General features: G+C 36.5%; 2 protein-coding genes across 2 annotated transcripts in view; one reads left to right on the forward strand and one right to left on the reverse strand.

Annotated features, from left to right (window-relative positions):
• Positions 1 to 476: 476 nt before the first annotated feature.
• SLC25A46 (solute carrier family 25 member 46) lies at positions 477 to 22886 on the reverse strand. The gene is made up of 8 exons (XM_080682693.1): positions 22443 to 22886; positions 19986 to 20028; positions 17827 to 17884; positions 16482 to 16559; positions 15922 to 16022; positions 10006 to 10062; positions 8766 to 8823; positions 477 to 4699 (listed from the first exon to the last, which is right to left on the reverse strand). The coding sequence occupies exons 1-8, from the start codon at positions 22726 to 22728 to the stop codon at positions 4121 to 4123; spliced, it is 1260 nt and encodes a 419-aa protein (XP_080538819.1). The 5' UTR covers positions 22729 to 22886; the 3' UTR covers positions 477 to 4120.
• Positions 22593 to 23530, forward strand: part of TMEM232 (transmembrane protein 232) — a 203828-nt gene continuing 202890 nt past the window's right edge. The window contains exon 1 of the mRNA XM_080682694.1: positions 22593 to 23373. The gene's annotated coding sequence lies outside the window, so the exon portion shown is untranslated. The remainder of the gene's footprint in view (positions 23374 to 23530) is intronic.

Genomic DNA, 23530 nt, shown 5'->3' on the forward strand with positions numbered 1-23530 from the left:
ATAGCTTAATTGACATAAGACAATTTAACAGGAGAAAAATTTAAGTTTCTATATACAGAAGCCCTATAAAACATGACGCAAAGAAGTGAACATAGCAGAAAGTTTTATTATCTTTTAGACAATGAAACAATCCACTTGTGAATATGATAAGGGAGAGGGGTTTGTGCTAAGGGAAATAAATGGTGAGGAATTAACAAGGTTTATTTACAGAGCCCTTTCAGTCCTAAATTCCATGTCTCTGGTAGGATGAGGGTGCCTTCTACCCCCTGGTACAGGCAGGGTAACTTCATCATCCACTTTCAGAGGGGCAAAGGAGGGGCAGTGTCCTTTCTGCACCACTGTTTCTCAAGTACCTTTAAAACAAATGCCAACCCTGCATATTTTGGGGTCACATATTGTGAACCCCTATATCACCAGCCTGCATAGTTCTTCAGCATCAGTAATAGAAAAATTCTAATTTTATTTCAACATTTCAGTAATAGAAAAATTCTAATTTTATTTCAACATTTTATTGAATCTTTTCATGTTACACAACTTACTGAAAACATTTAAATCGCCAGTGAGATAAAAACAACTTAAAAAGACACACCGAAATACACATACAGACAAAACACCTCTTCTAGTTGAGGTAATATGAGTCATTGTCAAATCCCAAATTTTTGCTACTCTGCTATACAACTTGGTACCATATCAGTGATTCTCAATGACTCAAAAGAAAGACATTACATTAGCAAGTGAAATATACAACTATTTAGAAGAGAAAGCAGAAATGCCAAAGTTAAGATCACTGAAATTCTAGTGCAATGTGAAGTGTTACTAAGGGGATTTTATTTGCTTATATATTATTGAAAAAAACAAAACTAATTCAAACCTGCCTATCCTTTCAAGAGTTGGAAAAGTAGTCCTTTATGATAAAACATGGGAGTAAGCAAACTGAGGGCAAACATCCTTCAGAATCGCATGTGAAAAAGACCAGTATAAAAGCAGAATATTTTATTTTCTGAGCAGATCTATGAATACACTGATAAATGTTGAAGCATTTGTGCCCAACAGGTAAAATGAGTATTTTGTGCGGTTATAAGAAAGCCAGTACTAAAAAGATAGCTGTGAGTAGTCAGGTACATGAGTGAGACTTCTTACCTCTCCAGTTTTGCTTGTGAAAACAGTAACTAAGACATCATATCCCCCAATCCAGAGCCATTTTGAAATTGGCTGGTTTTTAACTATCTCATAGCATCTAGTGCTGAAAGTTTAGAGGCTTGACTAAATTTGATAAATTTAGGAATTATTTTTCAAGGGTCCATAGAAAGGGTACCTTATGGTAAAGGAATTTATAAACAGATTTAGCAAATCAATGAACAAAGCAATTAACAAATTCACTAAACAAAATAAGTTAATATTTATCATGTGTTTCAGTTTTTAATTCAATCGCTTTCTAGCTATCTGACTCAAATTAAGAACTCATACAATGTAAGGCAACCATATCACACTTCATCTCCAGGGCCAAAATCGATTGTGTGAAAGGACCATTGGGCCTATGGATTCTCATTCATAATACTATTAATCATACTGAATTACAAATATTATTCTGAGCTATTATCACCTAAAAAATGTAGTGCATGGATATTTGCTTTTGGCACCTATATACTAAAGAAATAGAGCTCTTTTAAAGGAAAGAGCATGTCCAATGTTTATTTCACTTATTCCTCTCTCAATTCAGTTAAACGTATTGGCCAGCATTTAAGTGCTTGAATTTTGAAGATTTTTATATTTCAACTAATTTGGAATGGGAGTAAAAATTATGAGTATTTTGCATTAGCTGTGTGGTTCAGTTGGCTAGAGTGTTGTCCAGTACACCAAAAGGGCCAGGGCACATACCCAAGTTGCGAGTTTGATTGGATCAATGTTTCTCTCTCATCTATCTCTCTCTTCTTTCTTCTCCCTCTAAAATCAATAAAAACATATCCTCAAGTGAGGAGTTAAAAAAAATTAGTATATTAACTTAACATTTCAATTTTTTTGGCCAGTTTCATTTTGTTTTGATGTTAATTTGTATACTTTTTCCTAAGAGACAGAAAATAAGACTAACCTTACTTGTGTGTGGTTCAAGCTATTAGTCTTGTAATGATTTCATAATGAGACAGTTATATAACTGAATCTGCATGCTAACTTCCATCAAATAATCTTGAAATACCTAATTTTTAGCTAGGTAAAAGATCCCATATATTTCCACTAGTAAATACTTGATTCCATTCAGATTCTCTTCCAGAAATTTTCTGAAACTTGCAATTTTCAGAAGTTAACTCTTGTCTGAAACCATCTTCATTGATTATAATAAAAATGAAAGGATTTTTAGGAAGTTCGACATATAAATATCTAACAATTTACTTAGTAGTTTAAAAGCAATGAATACAATTTAAATGCCATACGTTGGACAAAATAAACCATAATCTGAAGGAGTAACCATAAAATACATCTAATCAGTGGTGTTTAATTTTATTTTTCCTCTCTTGTTTAAAATTGAAATTTAAAAACGTAAAACTTGTATGTTTTAATAACTGGGGGAAAAACCACCCACAAACATACAACACAGGATAGTAGACAGAGTTGCTACTTAAATACTGTTTCACACTTCTTAGATATCATTTTTGATTCCAACATTATTAATCACATCAAGCAACCACTTCTCTGATATTTAGCAACTAAAATAAATCTATAAATCTGGTTGGAAAATATAAGTGCAAAGTCATTGCACTTCAGTGTGCTACATGGCTCATAGTAAAACTATGACCACTTACAGGAGGAAATGAAACTTTAAAATGTTTAATGATGGATCAGTCAAATGTATATCATTTTACTATACAAAGAACTTTATCCATTTAGGAACATACAATTTTTTTTGCTTATTATTTATTGAAATTTACCTCTTTACCTCATCCATAAAAAGTGAGGGCAAACTTTCTTTAAAATTTATATTTTTTTCTTCAGTATTCATCCAAACAAGTTTAAATAAAAGGCGTTAAGGAGAGACCTGCTTTTCCATTTATGTATATCTAGTTTGGAGTATGAAATTATAAACAAACCTGGAATAAAAACTGAAGACATTAATTTATGATAACTATACAGAAGGCAAGAGGCACAAATTCCCAGGTGAATTTTAATCATGTCTCCACTAAGACAAGTCATTCAGAAATGAAAGACAAGTGACATTCCTTTCAGTACACAATTTCTAAATTTAGAAACAGTAATAGTTGTCATGATTATTTTATTTTCTATCTCTGTTAAGAGTGGCTCTAAAAACAGCCTGATGATTCACATACTAGGTAAGCAAATCAAGCTTTATAAACATATGACGAATATCAAGTTGCTGGTACCGAAATGCTGCATTTGGATATAGACAGGTATGCTGTTTGCCTTAAATCTTTGGATACCTTGGCTTTTAATACTTTATTTTGATATTTAAGCAGAAAGTGTGTGACTTCATCTTATGCAATAAGCTGATCTAAGGGTGGAAAATTCGTTAAAAGGAAGGAAATTCCAAGTTTTGTATGTGAACATAAATGGCTTTATATAATATGCAGCCATTAAAACGTTACATAGGGATAATACAACTTAAAACTTCAACTCCTGATTACAGATTGCCAAATCTAATCCTTCTCATCATTATCTCTGGTTACATATTTATTGCTTGAAGGTAAACTATGACCTCTTTATACTACACATTAAGGATGACATACCAATATCAACCAAGAAGGTAAAATAAACATGTAATAAATATTAAAGTTATATGGAATAAATTCAGCTCTGTAAAATTTTGTTTTGTGTTTGCTGATAAATTTTTGTTTCTGCCCAAGATCATTTTTAGTTCAGTATGCATGCTACACTAGCTAGAATTTAACTGATGAGTATTATTTTTATTGCGTTTTCAAATTTGGAATACTTCTGATCCCGAAGAGACCTATGCCTTAAGAAAAAAAAAAAAAGTCAATATAATGAGCATGGGCTTTCTCTACCAGTTTCACTTCTAATCCATTTCCCACCCAGTTTTCACTTTTATCCCTCACAATTTCATAGCAAAGTGTCCAGATTGTGCCTTTTAGACTAATCAGGAACTTATATCTCAAACGCTATTTTGAAGAAGCGTAGAGTAAATGATTTTGGTTATCTGTAAGACAGCTGCATGCAGTGTGTACTGTATTATAACAGCACCAAACCCTTTATAAAAACCAAGCATTCCTTCCTCTTGCTTTATGGTATTGATACAGTCTCTCATTCCCTCATACTGTGTATTAATTGGAAGCACTTCATAGCCAAGGTCTGTATTGTCAATTATTGTGCGTGTTCCTTGAATGTGAAGGCGGTGCAAAACTGTTTCCAAAGGGTAAAGTATAACATCAGAGCAAAGACTGGCAGCAAAGTTAGCAATTAGTTCTGGAAAATAAGCATCCAGCATACTCTGCACTGGGCAAGTGCTATCAGCTGGGTGGCCATGATAAGTCTTTCTCTTTAGAATTAGTAGGACGATCTTCTGAATGATGGAGCTGATGATGTAATGAAGAACCCCATGCAGCACCGTGGGGAAGACCAAGGAGAGAAGAGGAAGTAGTCGTTTGCTATGAGGCACTCCCAGGCCTATCACTCTTCCAATGCCTTCTTTAACACATTCCAAAATCCCAGTATTATCTCGAATTATCTCACTCTAAAATAAAAATGATGAAATGAGTGGAAGTTAATATTTGCTTAATTTGCCCCCCAAAAGGGGCTCTTTTTAGGTTCCTTTTAAATAGAAACATGCTGACCAAAAAGGGAAAACATCAATAGTTTACAGACTTCAAATTTACCTAGGTGTTAGATTCTTTTTTTCAAATGAAATTTCATAAAAACAGATAGCAGTGAAGTGGGAGCTACTTTTATTGGAAAAGGAAAAGAGTAGGAGATGTGGTGGGGACACACCAGGTTTCCCCGGCCTCAAGAAGCTCCTTAGAAATAATTTTGAAAAGCATTAACTCCATGACACCAAAAGAGGTAGTATAGTGCTTAGACTTCTTACAAATGGGTTTCAACCCTGCCTCCATTACTTACTGGTTATGTGACCATTGGCAAGTTATTTAACTTCTCCTAACAGTCAGTTTACCATTCTATAAAAATGGAATTAGTACCATCTACCTTTTATGCATAGAGTTGCTAGGAGTATTAAGTGAAAAAAGGCCTGAAAGCCAGGCCTTAGTCATTATCATCTGCAATGTCTCTGCCTATCTATAATTTTGAGGATATGTAAAACAAAGTTTGTGATACAGGTCAGAATCATGGACAGGCAGAAAAGGAACAGCAAGAAGCCAATTTGGCTACAGTAATGACTGAAGAAGTGAAAGTATAAAATGAAGTTATAATGTAGTCAGGAGCCATACCATGCCACTGAGTAGACTTTGGCTTTTAGTCAGATGGAAAAATCAGAATGAAAGGTAGCTGGTTTTAAGCAGAAGATGGACAAGATATAATTTAGGTTAACACTGGCTACTGTGCAGAGGAGAACAAGAGGGCAGGCTGAGAAACCAGTTAAAAAGTTATTACATAATCCAGAAAAGAGATGATAGACTACCAGGTAATAATGGAAGGGAAGTGCATCAGTTGTGCTGTTATCCTAAAATTACAGCCAATAAGAATGACTGGTGGATTGGATTTGGGTATGAAGCAGAGAAGTCAAGGATAACCTCAAGATGTTGGCCAGAGGAAGTGGAATAGCAATGCCTCTTACTGATTTGGGAAATATGGATGGGGTAGCATTTTGGGGAGAAATCAAGAGTTCAGAAATGTTAAGTTTAAGGGGTAAACTTGGAGTTTACAATTTAGATGATAAGAAAAAGCTCCAACCTGGACATATAATTGTGTTTTCAGTAAATATAATACATTTAAAACCACAGACTAAAATCAGCTCACCTAGTTAGTCCATTTACCTATCTCTGATCCTTTCCCACTCTAGTCTATTTTTAATACAGCAGCAAAAGAGATCCTAATAAAGACATGCCAGAATCACTCTTTGGTTCAAATATACCAAAGACTTTCCATGCCCCTCAAAGTCAAGGCTAAATTATTACAATGACCTAAAATGTCCTTTATGATTTATCATCCTCTTACCTCTCAGAACTCATCTCCCCCTTGCTTAGTGAGATTCAACTACATTAACCTCCTTTTTGCTCCTCAAACACATGAAATACAATCTCACCTCAGGACCTATGCACTTGCTTTCCTTTTGCTTAGAATGTTCTCCTAAATATCTATGTAGTTCGTATGCGCAGATCTTTACTCAAACGTTTTCTCAATAAGGTCTTTTCTGATTTAAAAAAAATAATAGCTGCTCCGCCCAACCCATTAATCTTATTTAATTTCCCTGCTTTATTTTTGTTCTCTTTAGCACTTAGCTCCACCTAGTATACTTTACATTGATTTTGTTTATGTTTATCTTCCCCATAAAAATATAATTGCTATGAAGGCAGACCATTTTTGTCTGTTTCGTTTGCTGTTATATCCTCAAGGTCTATAATGGTGCCTGATATAGGTTGACACCCAGTAAATATTTAATGATGTTTAAAAAAAAGGGCAGTTAAGGAAGATAAACTGAAAAGATAAAGTGAAGTCAATAAAAATCTCAATTGAATACTATACTGAAAAGTCTGAAATTGATTTTAGGAAGTTTGATTCAGTGTGGATCCTTAAACAGCAAAAATATGGAAGAACTGAAAGTGAAGAACATCAATCTTACACTGATGTGGAATGCAGTGACTAGAACAGGATTGTTAATGAAGATAACAGCTCACTAGGAAGTTCCTATTTAAGGGATCCAGGAGGTCTTCAGGAGACCTATGTATGAATGTGTATTTTTCAAGGGAAGAATGTTCTCAACGAGCTCCCAGGAGGGCAAAAACCTACTGGATGTGAAATAGGAAGAAAGAAGCTAACATAATAAACTGAGTATGTGATAAAGAAGGGATGGGAATAGTTGCCTTTCAGTGGAGAGAAACAGACAAATCTCAGTTACTTTTTAGAGTTAGAACTAAGAAGGCATAATGACTGCCTGGTTATGAAGGATGAAAGAAAATAAAAATCAAGACATTTCTAAAAACAAGAACTAAAGTTTTAAGTCTCTAGGGTGAAGATAACAATAGTACATTAATAAGAAAGGAGATGCTCAAAAGGAAGCTAATTTTCAGGGGTGTAAGACAAGACTGTTTTTACGGGCTGAGTCTTGAGGTGATAATGATTTAATTCACATTTTAAAGATTAGAGTCAAAATGATTCATGAGAGTGAGTGAGTTCTCCAGGATGGTGAATACAGGATAAAAGCAGATAGGGTCAAGGACTGTGTCTGGGAGTATGGTAGAAGAGATGGCAAAGAAGTTACTTAAAGAAGAGAAAGATGTGCAAGAGGAGAAACTTAAGAAGACATAAAAAGACTTCTAGAAAATCAGACAAAAGAAATCAAAATGAGGCAATTAGCAGGTAGAACCTGGAGCAGGAAAAAGAGGGGTAGATACTGGGTTAATAAGCAAACAAACATAGTGAGCTGGGCATTTTATATAAGTAACTCAATTTTTACAACCCAGTTATTAAATTACTGTTTCCATTTTATGAGTGAGAAAGTTAAGATTTAGAAAGGTTAAGATATTTGTTTAAAGTCACAGATCTAAACAGACATGTGATTCTGATAAACTTGTTTCTGCCACTATATCATGCTGCTTGTTTTTTCTTAAACAATCACCTTCCTGCTGTTTTTTCCCTTATCTATGAGAATATCTCAGAGAGCAGTAACTGTAAGCTGCAGTCCCAAAGGTGATATCATTTATTTAATGCAATGCCAAGTGCAAAAGCACAGAAAAGTGTATTTGAGTAGCAAGATGTTAACTTCTGTTCACTAAGTCAATTCTAAAAAATAAATAAAAATCAACGCTGGGGCCAAAAAAGCAATTACGTGGAAAAGAGTAATTTGAAGAGAAAAGGCTGATCCATTGAGGTTTTTATAGAGAAGAAATTCATACATATTGAAGACAAATAATATGCTAGAGGATGTGATGATGGAGATGGCAGATAGGTGATGCACAATTAGTTGGATTTTGTGTATAGGTGAAGTTAAACTATCTTCATCTGACAGTTTTAAGTGTAAGAATCCAATGGTGAAAAAAAAAAATCTATGAATTTGATGTACTTGAGCGCCACCCTGTGGTTATAAATAATAAAACAATTTAAAAACTAGCAGGAGATTGCTTTAGCTTTGTAGCACTTACACACCATAGTATCAAATGTTCCTTAAAAGGCCTATTTAATATGAATGCTGTTATTAAACTACTATGCAGTCTACCTTCTCACTGTTAGGATGATTATCATGTTTCATGCTTAATTTATTGACCTATGATAAGCCATAATCATTCTGAGCTGTCTTAAAATTTTGAAAAAAACACACACACAACCATTTGGATTTTTTGTATTCAAAGCAAGTCATAGGCTGAATTCTGAGATATCTGAATAAAGAGTATACAGCTGTCTACAGAAGGGATAAAATAAATTAAAACAAAAAGTGTGAAGTAGGTTTGCAAAGGAAATATACTTATCAGCGAAGTGCTAGTATATAATCTTTGATATGTGTATATTTACAAAATAAAATTTTAAAAGGATACTGTTTAAAATTTCTCTGTTATACAATCAGGCATAAATAATACATTTAATATTCCAAAATACTATTAAGTAAAAAATGACCATAAAAAATAGCTCACCTGTACTGTTTCAATCAGACTTGCTGAATAAAAAGGCATTGCCACTATATAAGTTAGGCTGTAGAAATTAAAACAAACATCAGCTATTGAAACAAGATGCTTATATTAAATCTTTTAATATCTACTTTAATGTATCAACATAATTCTACTTTAATGTATCAACAAGCCTGAGTGATATTTGCAAGGTTTTCAACTATTAATACCTATAGCCTAAAGACACTTTAGAGACCTGTAACAGAAGATCTTTATTCAACCATTAGAAATGAAACATTAAGTATTAATAATAACACAGGGACAGCCTGCAAAGAACATAGATTTTATTTTAAAGCGGTATGAAATGTAGGCTCATTTGAATCATTGTTTGGACCTCTATCTGCACATAGGTAATGAAGCCTGTAACTCTGACACTTAAAATACAGGGTGTGGGATCCATTCTATTGCTTGCCTTCTCAGTGATATCTGAACAAGTTCTGCTATTATCCATTCCCAGATTTCCCACCCAGCAGAGTTAAGCCAGTCTTCAATGGTAAGTGAAGTCCCCTTTTATTATTAAAAAACAATATTGTACAGCTTTGCAAAGTTGTTTCCTACCACTAATATTAGACAGAGTAATATTACAACTTTGCAAGCCTGCAAAATATAGTTATTAAAATAATATCAAGGTGGGACTTACCTAACCCTACGGGCCAGGTCCTGGCAAGTAGTGGTTTTCAAGGTGAATGGAACATCACTAAGTAATAATGTGCTAGAATGCCCCACAAAGGGAGCCAGCAAGCTGGGGGGGTTTCCAATTCACAATCTTCAAAAAAAATTAAAAAGTGAAGAGTAAAATTCTAATCTACCAAAATGGTCAGTGTTGTAAAATCACAAAGTGCCTTCAGGACTATGTTTTTTAGTTTGCTCATGACCATACAAATAAATTTGTTATCTCTGCTTAATAATAAAATAATAATAATTTTCTTGGCAACTTGTGTTTAAAAAGTTGAGGACCTCTGCTAACTTCCTAAGAACACAAAGAAAAATTAGGTTGTGATTTTACCTTTTCAAATTAGCAAGATTTATTTTAAAGATAATATATATTTCAGGATTTTTATTCCTAAACCCTCTTACTTGTCCTTTGAAGTTCTAGTCCCTTAAATATTTCATTGCTCTAATTTCCTTCAGTATAGTTATTTAATGATTTTTTTCAGTTATAATGGTATAAAAATTAATAGAAATTTTCATTATAAATTTCACTTACGATTTCAGCAAAAGGTGTTCTCCTATTTGTTTAGGATTCCATTTATGTGAAACCTCCCTAAAAAATAAAAATAAATTTAAGTAAAACAAAAGCCATGTTACTTAAAACATCTTGAATTAGCCCAACTTGCAAAAAGGTAATCAAGTTTTAATTTAAAAAATCTGTAGGAGAAATATATTCTAATGGTAAACATGTTCCTTTCTGGGACACATTTTAAACAATAGTAGTGGTTTGAAAAGAAACACAATGTGCAAGGTATTTTTGTATCAGCTGACAGAGGAGGAAGTTATAACTGATTACAAAAATGAACATGAGAAATTAAAGGAGATATAAAAGTGTTAGGTTGAGCCCTGGCTGGCTTGGCTCAGTGGATAGAGAGTTGGCCTTCGGACTGAAGGGCTCCCTCTGGGGCACATGCCTGGGTTGCAGGTTCAGTCCCCAGTAGGGGACGTGGAGGAGGCAGCCGATCAATGATTCTCCCCCGCCCTCATTGATGGTTCTCTCTCTCTCTCTCTCTCCCTCTCCCTTATCTCTGAAATCGATAAAAATATATTTTTTAAAAGGGATAGGTTGAGTAAAAAAGAATGGGTGGGAAAGGGAAAAGGTAACAAGGAATAGGATAAAAGGGAAAAATAAAGCTTTAAAAAGTACGTAAGAATGGGAATAAAAAACAACGAACAAAATGAAGTAACTATATGCAGAATAATGTTAGTAGTAAAACAAGGGCTCTAAACCCTGGTCTCTGACGTGAAGTCTGCTTCTGCCTCTGCTCCCTTTCATCTCATCTGATACAAGAAGGAATCCTGTGAGAGCAGCAGAGCAGGTGTTGTTGCATTTGTTTTACTTTGAGAAAATAAAGGTCAAAAAGGTCACAGGGACATGTTCAAAAGACACAGGAAAAACGCTAGATCTGGAACCAAGATCTAGCACTGGGTGTTTCCTGCTACTTAGGTTACCTTTGAAAACCAGGAAAGAGAAGAAAAAGAAGAGAGGCAAGCTGAAAGAAGAACAAAAAAGGAAAAAGTTGTGTCAAGAGAAAAGTAAAAAAAGATAAAGAATATGGAGAGCAAAAGGAGGAGTAAATGAAGAGTCAGACAATGGGGACTGAAGGGGAAAAGGAGGAGGAGGAGGAGGAAGGGAGAGGGAGAATAACGAAGAAAGGAGGGTGTAAAATAAAGAGGAGACTAGCTACTACCAGTTCCCCTGATAAAATTGACACTCACTGCACAATAGCCACAGCAGGAAACTGAGAAAAACATTTTCTATCTCAAGTAAGTAAATATAAGAAACATAAGGAGCTAAAGGAATAAATATATTTTACATTAAAAAGGCAAAGATAATTAATCACTAATAATGTAAGTGCTCTAAAAACAGACTCAGTATAACTATAGCACAGGTGGTATGTGAACTTTCCTACATTTTTCTAAGAGACTGAGAGGTCTGCAGAGAAATTTTAAGACAATAGAATAATCTTCTCTGATTTATAAGACCCTAGAGAACCTTCTGGGTCACATTCTGATTAATACTAGAATACTATAGGCCTGAACAACCATAGAAAAATAGAGCCGAAATGATATTTAATGATTAAGATGAAAAATGACAAAAAATTTGGCCTCTCATCTTAATGACAGTGACTTTGTGATTATAAAACAAAATATGCTACGTGGTTTGCCAGTCATCTGGGCACTATTACTCTTTTCAAGGCCATTATGACACTGATTTGAAGCATGAAACTGTTATTAACATTGTGGACAGATGGGTCTGTGGCCTGTTTCTGAAAGGACAGGACCACCTTCCCTTTGAATACAAAACTAATTATTAAGGTAAGATTATTAAGGTAAAAGAGAGAAAAATAAAATTTAGAATCAATTATAAAAAATTAAGACTTTCTTCCTTGTATCTATTCTCTACTACTTTATAAAATGAGTAAAACTTATTGCCACAGTTCTAGAAATTTAAATTAGCACATTTAAGTGCTTCAGGAAAGAGGGTAGTGTAGAAATCTACTTGTGATTAAACCTTTTATATTTCATTATTAAATATCAAAACCTGTGTTAAATACATTTAAATCAGTTTTCACAAGCAAAAACTACCCTTCAAACAAGCAACAAAATTGAGAGAAGTGATTTGTTTTTTCTCAAAATAGTTTTCTATTTGATAGTGTCTTACTTAATGCATAATCTACAATAGAATTTTTATTTTTTTGTTTTTTAAAATAATTCTTTATTGTTGAAAGTATTACATGTTTTCTTTCCCCCTCCCCCATTGATCCTCTCCAGCCTGCCCCGTCCCCCTCCTTCCCATTGTCTAAATAACTCTATAGTTAAGCAGTCTTTAATTTCCATTGTCTCTCATTTCACATGCTCAAATAGCTTCCCTCTAAAAAAATCTTCCTTCAGCCCAACCCAAACCTCTCCAGCTACTTTTTTTCATATCTCATCACAGCCAACTTTCTAAACTTGCTATTTCCATGTCCTAACTTCCCACTCACCTCTAAATGCACTCTAAATTGGTTTCTACCCAAATATTCCAACAAAAACAGTTCTTGCCAAGGTTCCCATGACCTTCATGACACTAAGTCCAATGCAGTTTTTAATTGGCAACTTATTTGTCCTTTCAGCAGCCATCAGGCACTCGTATTCCTTCCACTTGAAAGACGAATATACATACTTAATGCATAATGTACAAAAAAATAAGTGTCATTTTATTATTGACACTGTTCCTAACCCTTTAATACTCTCACAGAACCATATTCTTTTTCTTCTGAGAACAATCTCAATTGGTACTTATTCATTAGTGGGATTATTTTACTTAATGTATGTCCCTTATACTAGACCTAAGGTACCTTTTGTTTCTTCTTTTCATTGTATACCTGATTTCTAGTACAGGACCTAGAACATAGTAGGTGCTCAGGAAATATTAGTAAATTAAGTAAATAAATTAATTAATGAGTGGGACTTATTACCAAAATTATCCAGGTAAAATACAACAAAGATAACCTCTCATGTCTTCCTAAATATGATTCAAAATGTCCACATAATCTGATGTGTCTGTATATCTACAGAATGAGAAAGGTTGATAAAATTCTGTGCCTTCCCATTTCTTTTTTCCTTCTCCTCAACCTGGAGTGAAAGTTACTACTTCACCTGTGCTTTAGAGAAGTGTCATTACTTGCGTAAGTTCCCAGAACTAAAAAGTGGTGTAGGCAGGACCAATGGTGTCTGACTGCAAATGCAGAATTCTTTACATTTCACCATACAGAAATTCCTAAAATTTGTTAAATTTTTATAAAATTTTGTGTTTCTGGCAGGACTTCGAGCAAGAACATTTGATGACAAGTACTAACTTTTCATTTTATCCTGTGATATAAAAAGCAATAGGGTGAATAAAGTTAGCCAACATCATAAATTCAGATTTTTAAAGTAGATGGGAAACTTGTCGCCAGCTAAATGTTTTGTTTTGTTTATAACATTTAGCAAAGCTGTTTTAAAAGAACTTCAAGACCTTCAAGACTTGTCCTTTGAAAGCAAACACTGGCAAAAAGCCTACTATCAGTCTCACCTGTCTTTTCTTCCCTATAAAGACTGAATCCCAAGATTGAGATGTCAGTTGGCTGTACGTGCAACTACCTTACTTCCTTGTCAACCCCAAAAATTTACCTGCCAGGGGCCACCTTTGGATCAACAAAGCATTCAAAAAAAAAATTTTTTTTTACACTGTACTAGGATAGAATGAACCACCTCAGTAGCTTCTGAGGCTAATACATTTCTATCACTACAATTACATTAGCAAACCATTCAAAATCTTTAATGCTGTCTCTGCAATCTAGTGTTGATAGGGAAAAATCACAGACAGATTCCTACCAAATAGCACTTACACAAATTTATGCTTTCCAATATTACCTATTAATATCCCTTTCATATATTCCTAGTAAGGTTCCCCTTCTGTTACATATAGTATCTGTGTCCCAAACAGTCGAACCTGGTTCTCGAATGTTTTCCATCTTGCACAATTCACTTCTCAAACCAACAGCCCTTTCATGATGATATCTATATGATCAGTCACTGATCTCTCAGGTGACGAAGGAGAGAATGTGTGAGTATAAGTCATTTTACCACAAAACCTCACGTTAACATCTCAGGAAATTATGCTGTGAATATTTTGTTGTTGTTGCTGCTTATTATTATGAAATTTTTCATTTCTTTTTTTGTTAAATTTTCACTTACATTTAATGTCCTTTTTGTTTTTAAAGTGTTTACTTATAGATTAAACAGTAATTAAATATGTACTGTATATAAGAAAGGTTAAAACAGGGAATCATTTGGGGGTCTGGAATAGATTAATTCAATTTACATTATTTCTAATGGGAAAACATGATTCAGTTTTCTAACAGCCTTCAGGAACATATTAAGTTTGAGAACCTAGGTTACTCATTCTTTTCATGCTTTTCCTCATTCTTCTTTCACCTAATGACCTTGTATCCTGTTCCAGGGAGAAAACAGGTGCAGAAATAAATTTACCCAATTTCTCTACCCTCTCCCTCCAAATGTATCTAACAATTCCAATTCACCTCTCTTGGCTTTGATGACACTATTGTCCTACAGTTTGCTGCTATTTTCGATGAGTTTTGTGATCATCTCCTATTACTCCCCTCAATTACCTCTCCTAATACACATACGCGTGTGCACTCACACATTGCCCAGGATTCTGTGTTTGGTCCACTTTCTGTCACTTAGTCTACATTATCACCTTTGGAAATTCATCCATCCTAATGTTTCAACTGCTACTTTTATACCACTACATTCAAAGCTATGCCTTCAGCTTCAAATTTTTTCAAAGACTGACCCACGGTTCCAACTACTTATTAGACATGTTCCCCCTAGATGTCTTGCAGAAATCTCAAACATCATCTATTGAAGGTTAAATTCCTTATCTTTTTTCCCATTCCAATTTATTTTCCTTCATGAATTCTTCAACTTGATTCCAATCTAGAAATCTCAGTCACTGATGACCATTCACTCTTCCATATGCCCATTCCCAATATAGCACCAGTTATCAAATATACTTCAGAAATGTCTCTCCAGCTCATCGTTTTCTACTCTATTCCACAGTTTAAACCCTTCTCAATCTGGCCTAGATTACTGACAGTTCTGCACAAGTCTCAGTCTACACCAGTCTTTTTTTTTTTTTTTTTTCACACTATCACTTGAATATTATCCTTGATCAAATCACCCATGTTAACAAAAAGAAACAACAACAAAAAACACCTTCGATTCCCAATCCCACAGAGAAAACCTAAATCCCTTACAAAGGCATCGCCATGCTTCAGTTTAACACCTTAACCCCTTTTCCTTTTATTCCACTCCATACATGCCCACTATTCTTAGCATAAGACACTTATTACCCAGACGTTCCAACCTCCAACGGGCATGCTGTCACCTCTACTCTGAATTCTCTCCTTCTTTGCCAAGTCAATTCCAGCCCATAAATCAAGACTTAGCTCAGATTTCAGTTCTTTTCTGAAATCCTAACAATAACTCTATGCAGTGTCCCCTGGGCTCTGAAAGGGGTTTGTTTAATTATAGCACACATAATGATGTACTGTAATTTGTTTACATGTGTCTCCTTCATCAACTAGCAACTTAAAGAGCCGGAATTGCTCACATACTTGTGTTTATTCCTTAACTGACACACAGCAGCAGGAGCTGAAAGACATATTTCAATAGATACTATACCAGGAAGCATTTTCTTTATTATATACTAATTCAATAAGATAACAATTAAATTTATTTTCTGTTTCTTCTCTTAGCTACTTTAGGCAAGTCAAGTTTTTAAATTCAAGGTATTATTAGAAACTACCATATTTTGCTATATTTTTAATATGACATTAATATTGAGAAAATGTCAAAAAGGTACCTTGGTAAAGGTGTGAATTCACTAATTATTCCTTCTGCTCCAAGTGTGACTCCCTGGACAATAAATGTACTTCCCATTCCTTTCCAAAGGGCCCTTGGTCCCTACAATAAAAAAAATTTATTGTTATTTTTTTTAATTGCTAAATAAGAAGCACCAAAAAAAGGGACTTAATAAATCTTGATATTGAATGTTTACTGATATTTCCAATGAGACATTATTTACAAGGACATTTTAGTGGAAAACTAAAACTAAATTAATTTCTAATATTATTTAAATATTTGTTGGTAGCCTATGTTTAGGCCAAGATGAACATTCCAATTAATTGAGTATCTCTAATACTGATTAAATACCCCTAATATTTAATTAATTTTGGCAATGGTGTAAATTCACTGATTATTCAGTGACACCAAAAAGATGCCATTATCATGTTACATTAGTTTTAGTACAAGAGTTAAGATATTTTTATTAACTAAATTATAAGAAATTACCGTTGCTTTAATTATTACTAAGGCAAAATGACACATAAATAATTTTAATAAAATCTATATACTAATTCTCACCTGAGTTTTGTTGAAGCTGTACATAATATTGATGACTGTAAATGGAGTGAGATGATAATGCCGAGCATGGTAATTAACCTGTAAAAATATATTTCATAATTATTTCCTATTATTGTTTTATAAGAAATAAGGGTATGAAGAAATACTGTGGAGTCACATTATAAACAAAAGTTCAATTCTAAAGTCAGCATAAATGACACATAAGCAAAGTAAAATTACTCTTAAAAGTGCTTTAAATAACTTATTAAAAAATACAAAGAGTAATATGCAAATTGCCCGTCACTCCAAGACACAAGATGGCCACCCCCATGTGGTCAAAGATGGCTGCCCCCATGTGGACACAAGATGGCCACCACAAGATGGCCTGCAGGGGAGGGGAGTTGTGGGCAGTTAGGGGTGACCAGGCCAGCAGAGGAGGGCAGTTGGGAGAGACCAGGCCAGCAAAAAAGGACAGTTGGGGGGGATCCAGGCCTGCAGGGGAGGGCAGTTGGGGGCGACCAGGCCTGCAGGGGAGGCCAGTTGGGGGCGACCAGGCCTGCAGGGGAGGGCAGTTAGGGGTGACCAGGCCAGCAGGGGAAGGCAGTTAGGGGTGACCGGGTCAGCAGGGGAGGGTAGTTGGGGGTGACCAAGCCTGCAGGGGAGGACAGTTAGGAGTGACCAGGATGGCAAGGGAGGGCAGTTAGGGGCAATCGGGCCAGCTGGGGAGCAGTTAGGCGTCGATCAGGCTGGCAGGGGAGTAATTAGGGGGTGATCAGGCTGGCAGGCAGAAGCGGTTAGGGGCAATCAGGCAGAGGCAGGCGAGCGGTTGGGAGCCAGCAGTCCTGGTTTGTGAGAGGGATGTCCAACTGCCCATTTAGGCCTGATCCCAGATTGGAGAAGGGTGCAGGCTGGGCTGAGGGACACCCCTGCCCCCGTGCACAAATTTCGTGTACCGGGCCTCTAGTGGTTATATAAATACAACCCTGAAGACCAATGCACAATAATATAGCATACGTAATATGGCCTTTTGGTTTGATATTTCTGTTTCCTTAAACAGTCAAATTACATTTAGTGTGGCAGAGCATTCAGGAACTACAAAGAATTCAGGGAACAGGAGTTATATGTCTCCCAATGGTTAGTGTTTTTCTAACTATAAGCTATAAACAATTTGTAAATCATAAAGTCAGTAAAGGGGGGTCAGAACCAATACTTAAGTGAAATAATTTTTTAAAAGTATTAGGATGCAGCACATATTCCAGTCCCTTCTCACTGGGATGTGGAGACACTCAATCACTGAGCCACTGTGTGGCTGGACTGTTCTGTACTTCAAATCATGGTTGGGATTATTTCATAGAAGTATATTTACCTGACATTGGCGGCGTAGAACAATGCAAGGATGAGCCAGTACATTTTCTGTAAAGAGACTATATAAGAATAATTTATAAATATATGTAATATAGCTAAAATTTAATTTATAACATATGTATCCAAAATCATTTTTGTTTAAAAAATCATGCATTATTTTGTTTCTCATTCTTAAAATAAAAAACAATTTAAAAATATCATGTTTGCAAACTGTACCAGTAACAAAATTCAATATGAAAAGAATTAAAGTCAGATTTGGAAACTAATAATCAAGGGAAATAATATATAATACTAACATGTATAATATAAAGATGAAACGACATTTCTGTATACCTAATATGGGAAACTCCTTTCCTAGACAATTTAAATGCCCCTTTCAATTCTTTCAGATGTCTTATGCACAAAGTTCCTATCTGAAGAGCCATCTATTTTTCATGAATCTTATTCTATAAATTTTGTTTTTGATGTACTTTGCACTTAAGTTATAGGGATTTCAATGACCATGGTAATTGACTGTTATTTTAGGTACAAAATAGTTATCAAAATATTCCCCACAAACTAATTACAACTGTGGCTTAAATACTAACAGTAATACATGCCTGCTTGGGTATGCACACATCTACACACATTCACATATATATAGATGCATATATATATATATATATATATATATATATATATATGCCTAAGCGACCGTCCGACTGGTATCTATGATGCGTAATGACTACCAGGGGGCAGACGCTCAACGCAGGAGCTGCCGAGCTGCGGTGACTTGGCAGCTGCGGTTCTCAGGTGATGCACCCAAAACCAGAGAGGAGGAAGCCCGATTCCGGGGTGCGTCACCTGAGAACCGCCTTCTCGCAATCTGGGACCCCTCAGGGGATGTTGGAGAGCCGGTTTCTGCCCAATACCCACAGACAAGGCCGAGGGACCCACCGGTGCATTATTGGGGCCAGGGAGGGACCACAGGAGGGCTCCAGGGCGTGTCTAGCCCGTCTTGCCCAGTCCTGATTAGGACCGATCAGGGCTAGCCAGCCAGCTGTGGAGGGACTACAGGAGGTTGGCCGGCCAGGATGGGATCGGGGAGGGCTCCAGAGTGTGTCTGGTACATCTCACCCAGTCCCGTTCAGCCATACCCCAGAAGCAAGCTAACCTACCGCTTAGAGCATCTGCCACCTGGTGGTCAGTGTGCGTCACAGCAACTAGTCGAATGGTTGAACAAACAGTCAGACACTTAGCATATTAGGCTTTTATTATATAGGACTAGAGGCCTGGTGCACGAAATTCATGCTCAGGTAGGGTCCCTAGGCCTGGTCAGCGATCAGGGCCGATCTGGGCCTTCTGGCTGCTGGCTGGGGCCTTCCTTCATTCCGCGCCACCCCCTGGTGGTCAGTGCATGTCATAGCGAGTGATTAAACTCCTGGTCTCCTAGTCGAACTCCCGAGGGGACACTTTGCATATTAGCCTTTTATATATATATAGATGATAATTACTTTAAAGTATAAACGGTGAGGCTGAAGAAAAATTAACTATAGCACAAGGACAACAATAATACACAAATTTTATTTCTATTGACATTAACATCCTCAAATTTAATCATACAAATAAGATCATTTTTTCTTGATTAAAATGTTTAAAACAATGACTTATGTTAACATATGTCAGCCTTTGTGCAATTCCAGTATTTTTGAAACAGTATTCACAAAAGGTCACATAAATCAAGACTAGAGGTTTTTCTAATACAAAATAATCATTAAAAATAAAAAATAAAAATGATGCTCATTAATTGCTGATTATAACTGAAACCTAGACTCCATGTTGCTAAATATCTTGTTATAATTCAATTTTTAAAAAAGATTCAATGTAAAATGACTTGGTTTTGGAGGAGAAGAATTAAGATTAGAATTGATTTAGTCTTTGGATAGATACATATGAAAGATGTTAACAATATTCCTTACAAAATTATTTTGTGATTATAAAATTTAATGACTATTCTCTATCCTCACTGGGGGAAAAATTAAACTTAAAATTTTAAATAATTTTTTCTGCAAAATATTATTCAATATTTAATCTACTGCTACAAAGAATCAATCCAAAGGGAACACTACTAATCATTATAACATTAAAAACTATAAAAATTAAATTTAGATAAAACATTACCTTGCAAGTCCAATACCAAATCCAGCAAATCTACTCAACTGTTCTAAAATAGAAGAAATGAGAATACTCATAACCAATACTTAGATTTACTGTAAAAACAACAAAAATATTTTCTTTTATTAACACGATATTCATTTAAACTCCAGGTCCCCAAGTCAAATTCTGATAGGGGCCAGGGGAAGTCATTTGAATGAGTGAAGAACTCTGTTGGGCTTGTGGCAAGTTGTAACGCACAACTGGCTCTTCAGCTCCAATTGCAATTTGGGACTGCGGGCTCAAGGTTGGTTTCTAAGCTGTGATTTTCCTTAAAAAATATTATTTTTAAGTAGTATATTTCAATAAAAAAGATTGGTAACTATTTTAAAACACTGTGTGGGCCAAATCAAACATATCTGCAGGTAGAATCTATGGGCTACCAGTTTGTAACTTCTGACTGCAAACAACATACAATTTTTTCTGTAGAAAGCTCTGATACGTACACCAACAACTTTACCTCCCATATTGTAAAATTAGTCATTTACTGTTAGTGGTAGAGAGCATTTATGTTACACCAACAGTCACAAGTAAAACACCACGAAATTATTAAATTGAAAGAATAATCAAAATGGGCAATAAAGGGCTCTCAATCTCTTTTCTCTCTCCTCTCTTGTCCCATCTCCTCCATCTCCCTCATCTCTGCTCTTTTAAATGAAGCAATGCACTATTTCCTTACAGTCAGAACAAGGCCATGTAAACATGTCCCTGAGGACATTATTTGGTTCACCCTTATTTTGGAAAATGTAAAAGCGAGATAGCTTTTCTTTGCCCAAGTGAAGGCATTTTCCTCCTTTCAGTTCTTTTCCCTTCTTGTGTGTCCCGATCATCCCGTTAATAGTAACAGAAAATACCATATTTTTAACAATATGGTTTAATATTGTTAACTGTATAATGTTCTCAGGCTTCTATCCACCTTGCAAAGTAGACTCACCAGCTTCTTACTGCTGCTAAAAAAACAGCAGCCCTAGTTACATTAAGAGCTCCTCCTCATTGTAACCATCAAAGCATAAATTATGAAAAAATAATCTAAACTTTACTGCCTAAGAATGTAACTATGTAGCAAGTATATATGCATTTTGAATTATTTCATTTAAATTTTCCAGTACTCCTCTTGGGACCAACAGAAAGAAAACCAGACAGTGAACAAGCTAATTGCATGACACTAAATCACTGGTCCCCCTCCACATCATTTGCTCATCATACTGCATTTAAAGTCTAATCTTCCTAGTTATCCCATATCAAATAAATCTTATTATACCTACAAGTCAAAATAGAAGAAATGAGGATAAAACTGATGTTTAAAATATACTTGTATTTTATATTCAATGATAAATATTAAATATACTTACATTTATATTTAATATAATCTACTATTCTAACAATTTCAGGAGAATGGGAAGAGGGTGCCATTATTTCCATTTTATGAATTAAAAAAGATGTTGAGAATATCTAAATCACAAGTATTGCAATTAAAAGACAGGTCTTCTGACAAACCTTTGAAAAATAATTATGTCTTGAATTCAAAGTCTTATCTTGAAACTGTATCAGTGATTTTTGCTTGTTAGTGGAATTTTTAGGTCAGGAAAAAAAAGCAGAAGGTGGGCATATTTCTCAATTCCATAAATCTTTACCAAGTTCCCATGGGATACATGAATTTAGGATCTATAATTTATATAAGTAGAAAGTGTTACTTCAGCCCATTAAAAATAAGAAAGAATAAAATTACAACTTCTCTATGTATTTCAAGTGAATCATTTAATATGAGTGATGCTCAATTTGATATTACCATTAAGTTTTAACAGAAGAAAATGGGGAAGTATAAACATTTTCTCTTCTACCAAAAAGGGGTTTGATGCCAGGGGGTATTTTGGGATTTAGAAAACAGACTCAACTCCTATAACTAAAAGGGGGAAAGGAAGGAAACAAATATTTTTAGCCTACTATGTGCTCCACAGTGTACTGTGCATTCTTATTTAACCCTTAAAAAACCCTGATATTCTTCTATCCACCTTAAAAATGAGAAAATTGAGGGTTCACAGACGTTTACACAGTTTCTGAGCTTTTACTTTTAATACTGGTAGAGCCAGTTTGAGCCCAAGCCTGTCCATGCTGAAAAAAACACCACCACAAAACTCTGCAGAACACAAAGCTACAATTAAGCACATTAAGTAAATACAGTGGCCACTTAATTAGCTAAGACAGGTGTCTTTTTTTTGGAAGTCATCCCGGAGAAAACATTTGTTGCATGAAGAAGAGAGAGGAGACCCACTTCAAGGGCAGAGGACACGGGGAGGGCGCTGGGTGTGGCACGCGATTAGACCCAGAGGCCCCGAAGGCGGGACCCTCAGCGCGGCTTCTGGGGTCCGCAGGCCGCCGCCCCGCCAGTCCCCTCACCCAGGCCTGGCTCCCGGCGTCCCTCACCCGTGCTCGGCCCCGGCACGCCGCTGCCGCCGCTGCTGCCGCCAGGAAAGGGCTCCTCCGCGGGGCCCTCGGGGGTGGAGGGGGCGGGCACGCCATAGGGCGGGCTCTTCTCGCCCCAGTGCAGGTTGCGGCTCCCGGGGATGTCTGGGGGAGTGGTCACCCAGTGGCCCAGCTCCGGCCCGGAGCTGAAGGACCTTGCAGGGAAGGCCACGCCAAAACCGCGCTCATCCCGTGCACTCCCGCGATAGCCCAAACCATCGAACCCATCCGGGCGCCGCGGATGCATCGCAGACGGGGCAGGACGAGGCGAGCCCTCTGGAGCCCACCACTACTGGGGCCGCGGCGACCTCGGGCCGCACGGTTTTCCCTCCTCCTCCTCTTCCTCTTCCTCCACTGCAGCCGCCGTCACCGCGTCCGGAGAAACTGACAACCGGAAGTCACGTTGAAAATCCGGACGTTCACAGAGCACGTGATCACAGCCCTTTCCGGCGGTCTTCGGAGACGCGGTTGCTAGGGAGACGATTCGGTAATACGGAGCCCACCCTTAAACTGCCACCATTAGGGAGGAGGAAGTGGTGAGGTGACGAGTTAATGGAACACTTTACCAAAGAAATGCCATGAGGAAACAGGGATGGACGATACGACCTGGATCAGAGACGGTCGAAGAAAGACGTTTCATAGGGAAATAATAACTAAGGCCTCGCGGGATCTGAGTCGCTGAGATCTCAGCCTGAACGTCCCGCTCCACACAAAGGCCTCAGATCTCGGTCTTTTCTCGTTAGGCTGGTGCCTCACCTCCCACAGGGGAGTTGCTCAGGTGCGAGGTGCGGGGTATTCGTAACATTACATCTAACTTTGCCTCCCGAACTTGGCGTTTTGGGTAAAATCGAGAGAAGTTCGGCCCGGTGAGCGCAGAGGTGATGTGGACCGCGTAAGTAAGCATTAAAAAGGAACGTGCGGGGAGAAAACCCCCCTCTTCTGTCCTCTACGGCTCCTCACCATGAACATAAACTACTCTCAGGGACTTAAGGAATTAAGCATTTTGCTTTTCTAATGCCACAAAATACCTACAAATCGTCTTCTGTAGG

The sequence above is a fragment of the Plecotus auritus genome (genome assembly GCF_963455305.1).
Source record: "Plecotus auritus genome assembly, chromosome: 7".
In the NCBI taxonomy this organism is placed as follows: domain Eukaryota; kingdom Metazoa; phylum Chordata; class Mammalia; order Chiroptera; family Vespertilionidae; genus Plecotus; species Plecotus auritus.

Bases quoted from the DNA above. Each gene is read 5' to 3' on its own strand.
- SLC25A46 (XM_080682693.1), bottom strand. From the start codon at position 22,728: ATGCATCCGCGGCGCCCGGATGGGTTCGATGGTTTGGGCTATCGCGGG. The intron at 17,885-19,985 runs GTAATGTTTTAT...ATTCTTATATAG, and splicing joins TTTGGTATTGGACTTGCAAG to TCTCTTTACAGAAAATGTAC. The intron at 8,824-10,005 runs GTAAGTGAAATT...TAATTTCTACAG, and splicing joins GAACACCTTTTGCTGAAATC to CCTAACTTATATAGTGGCAA.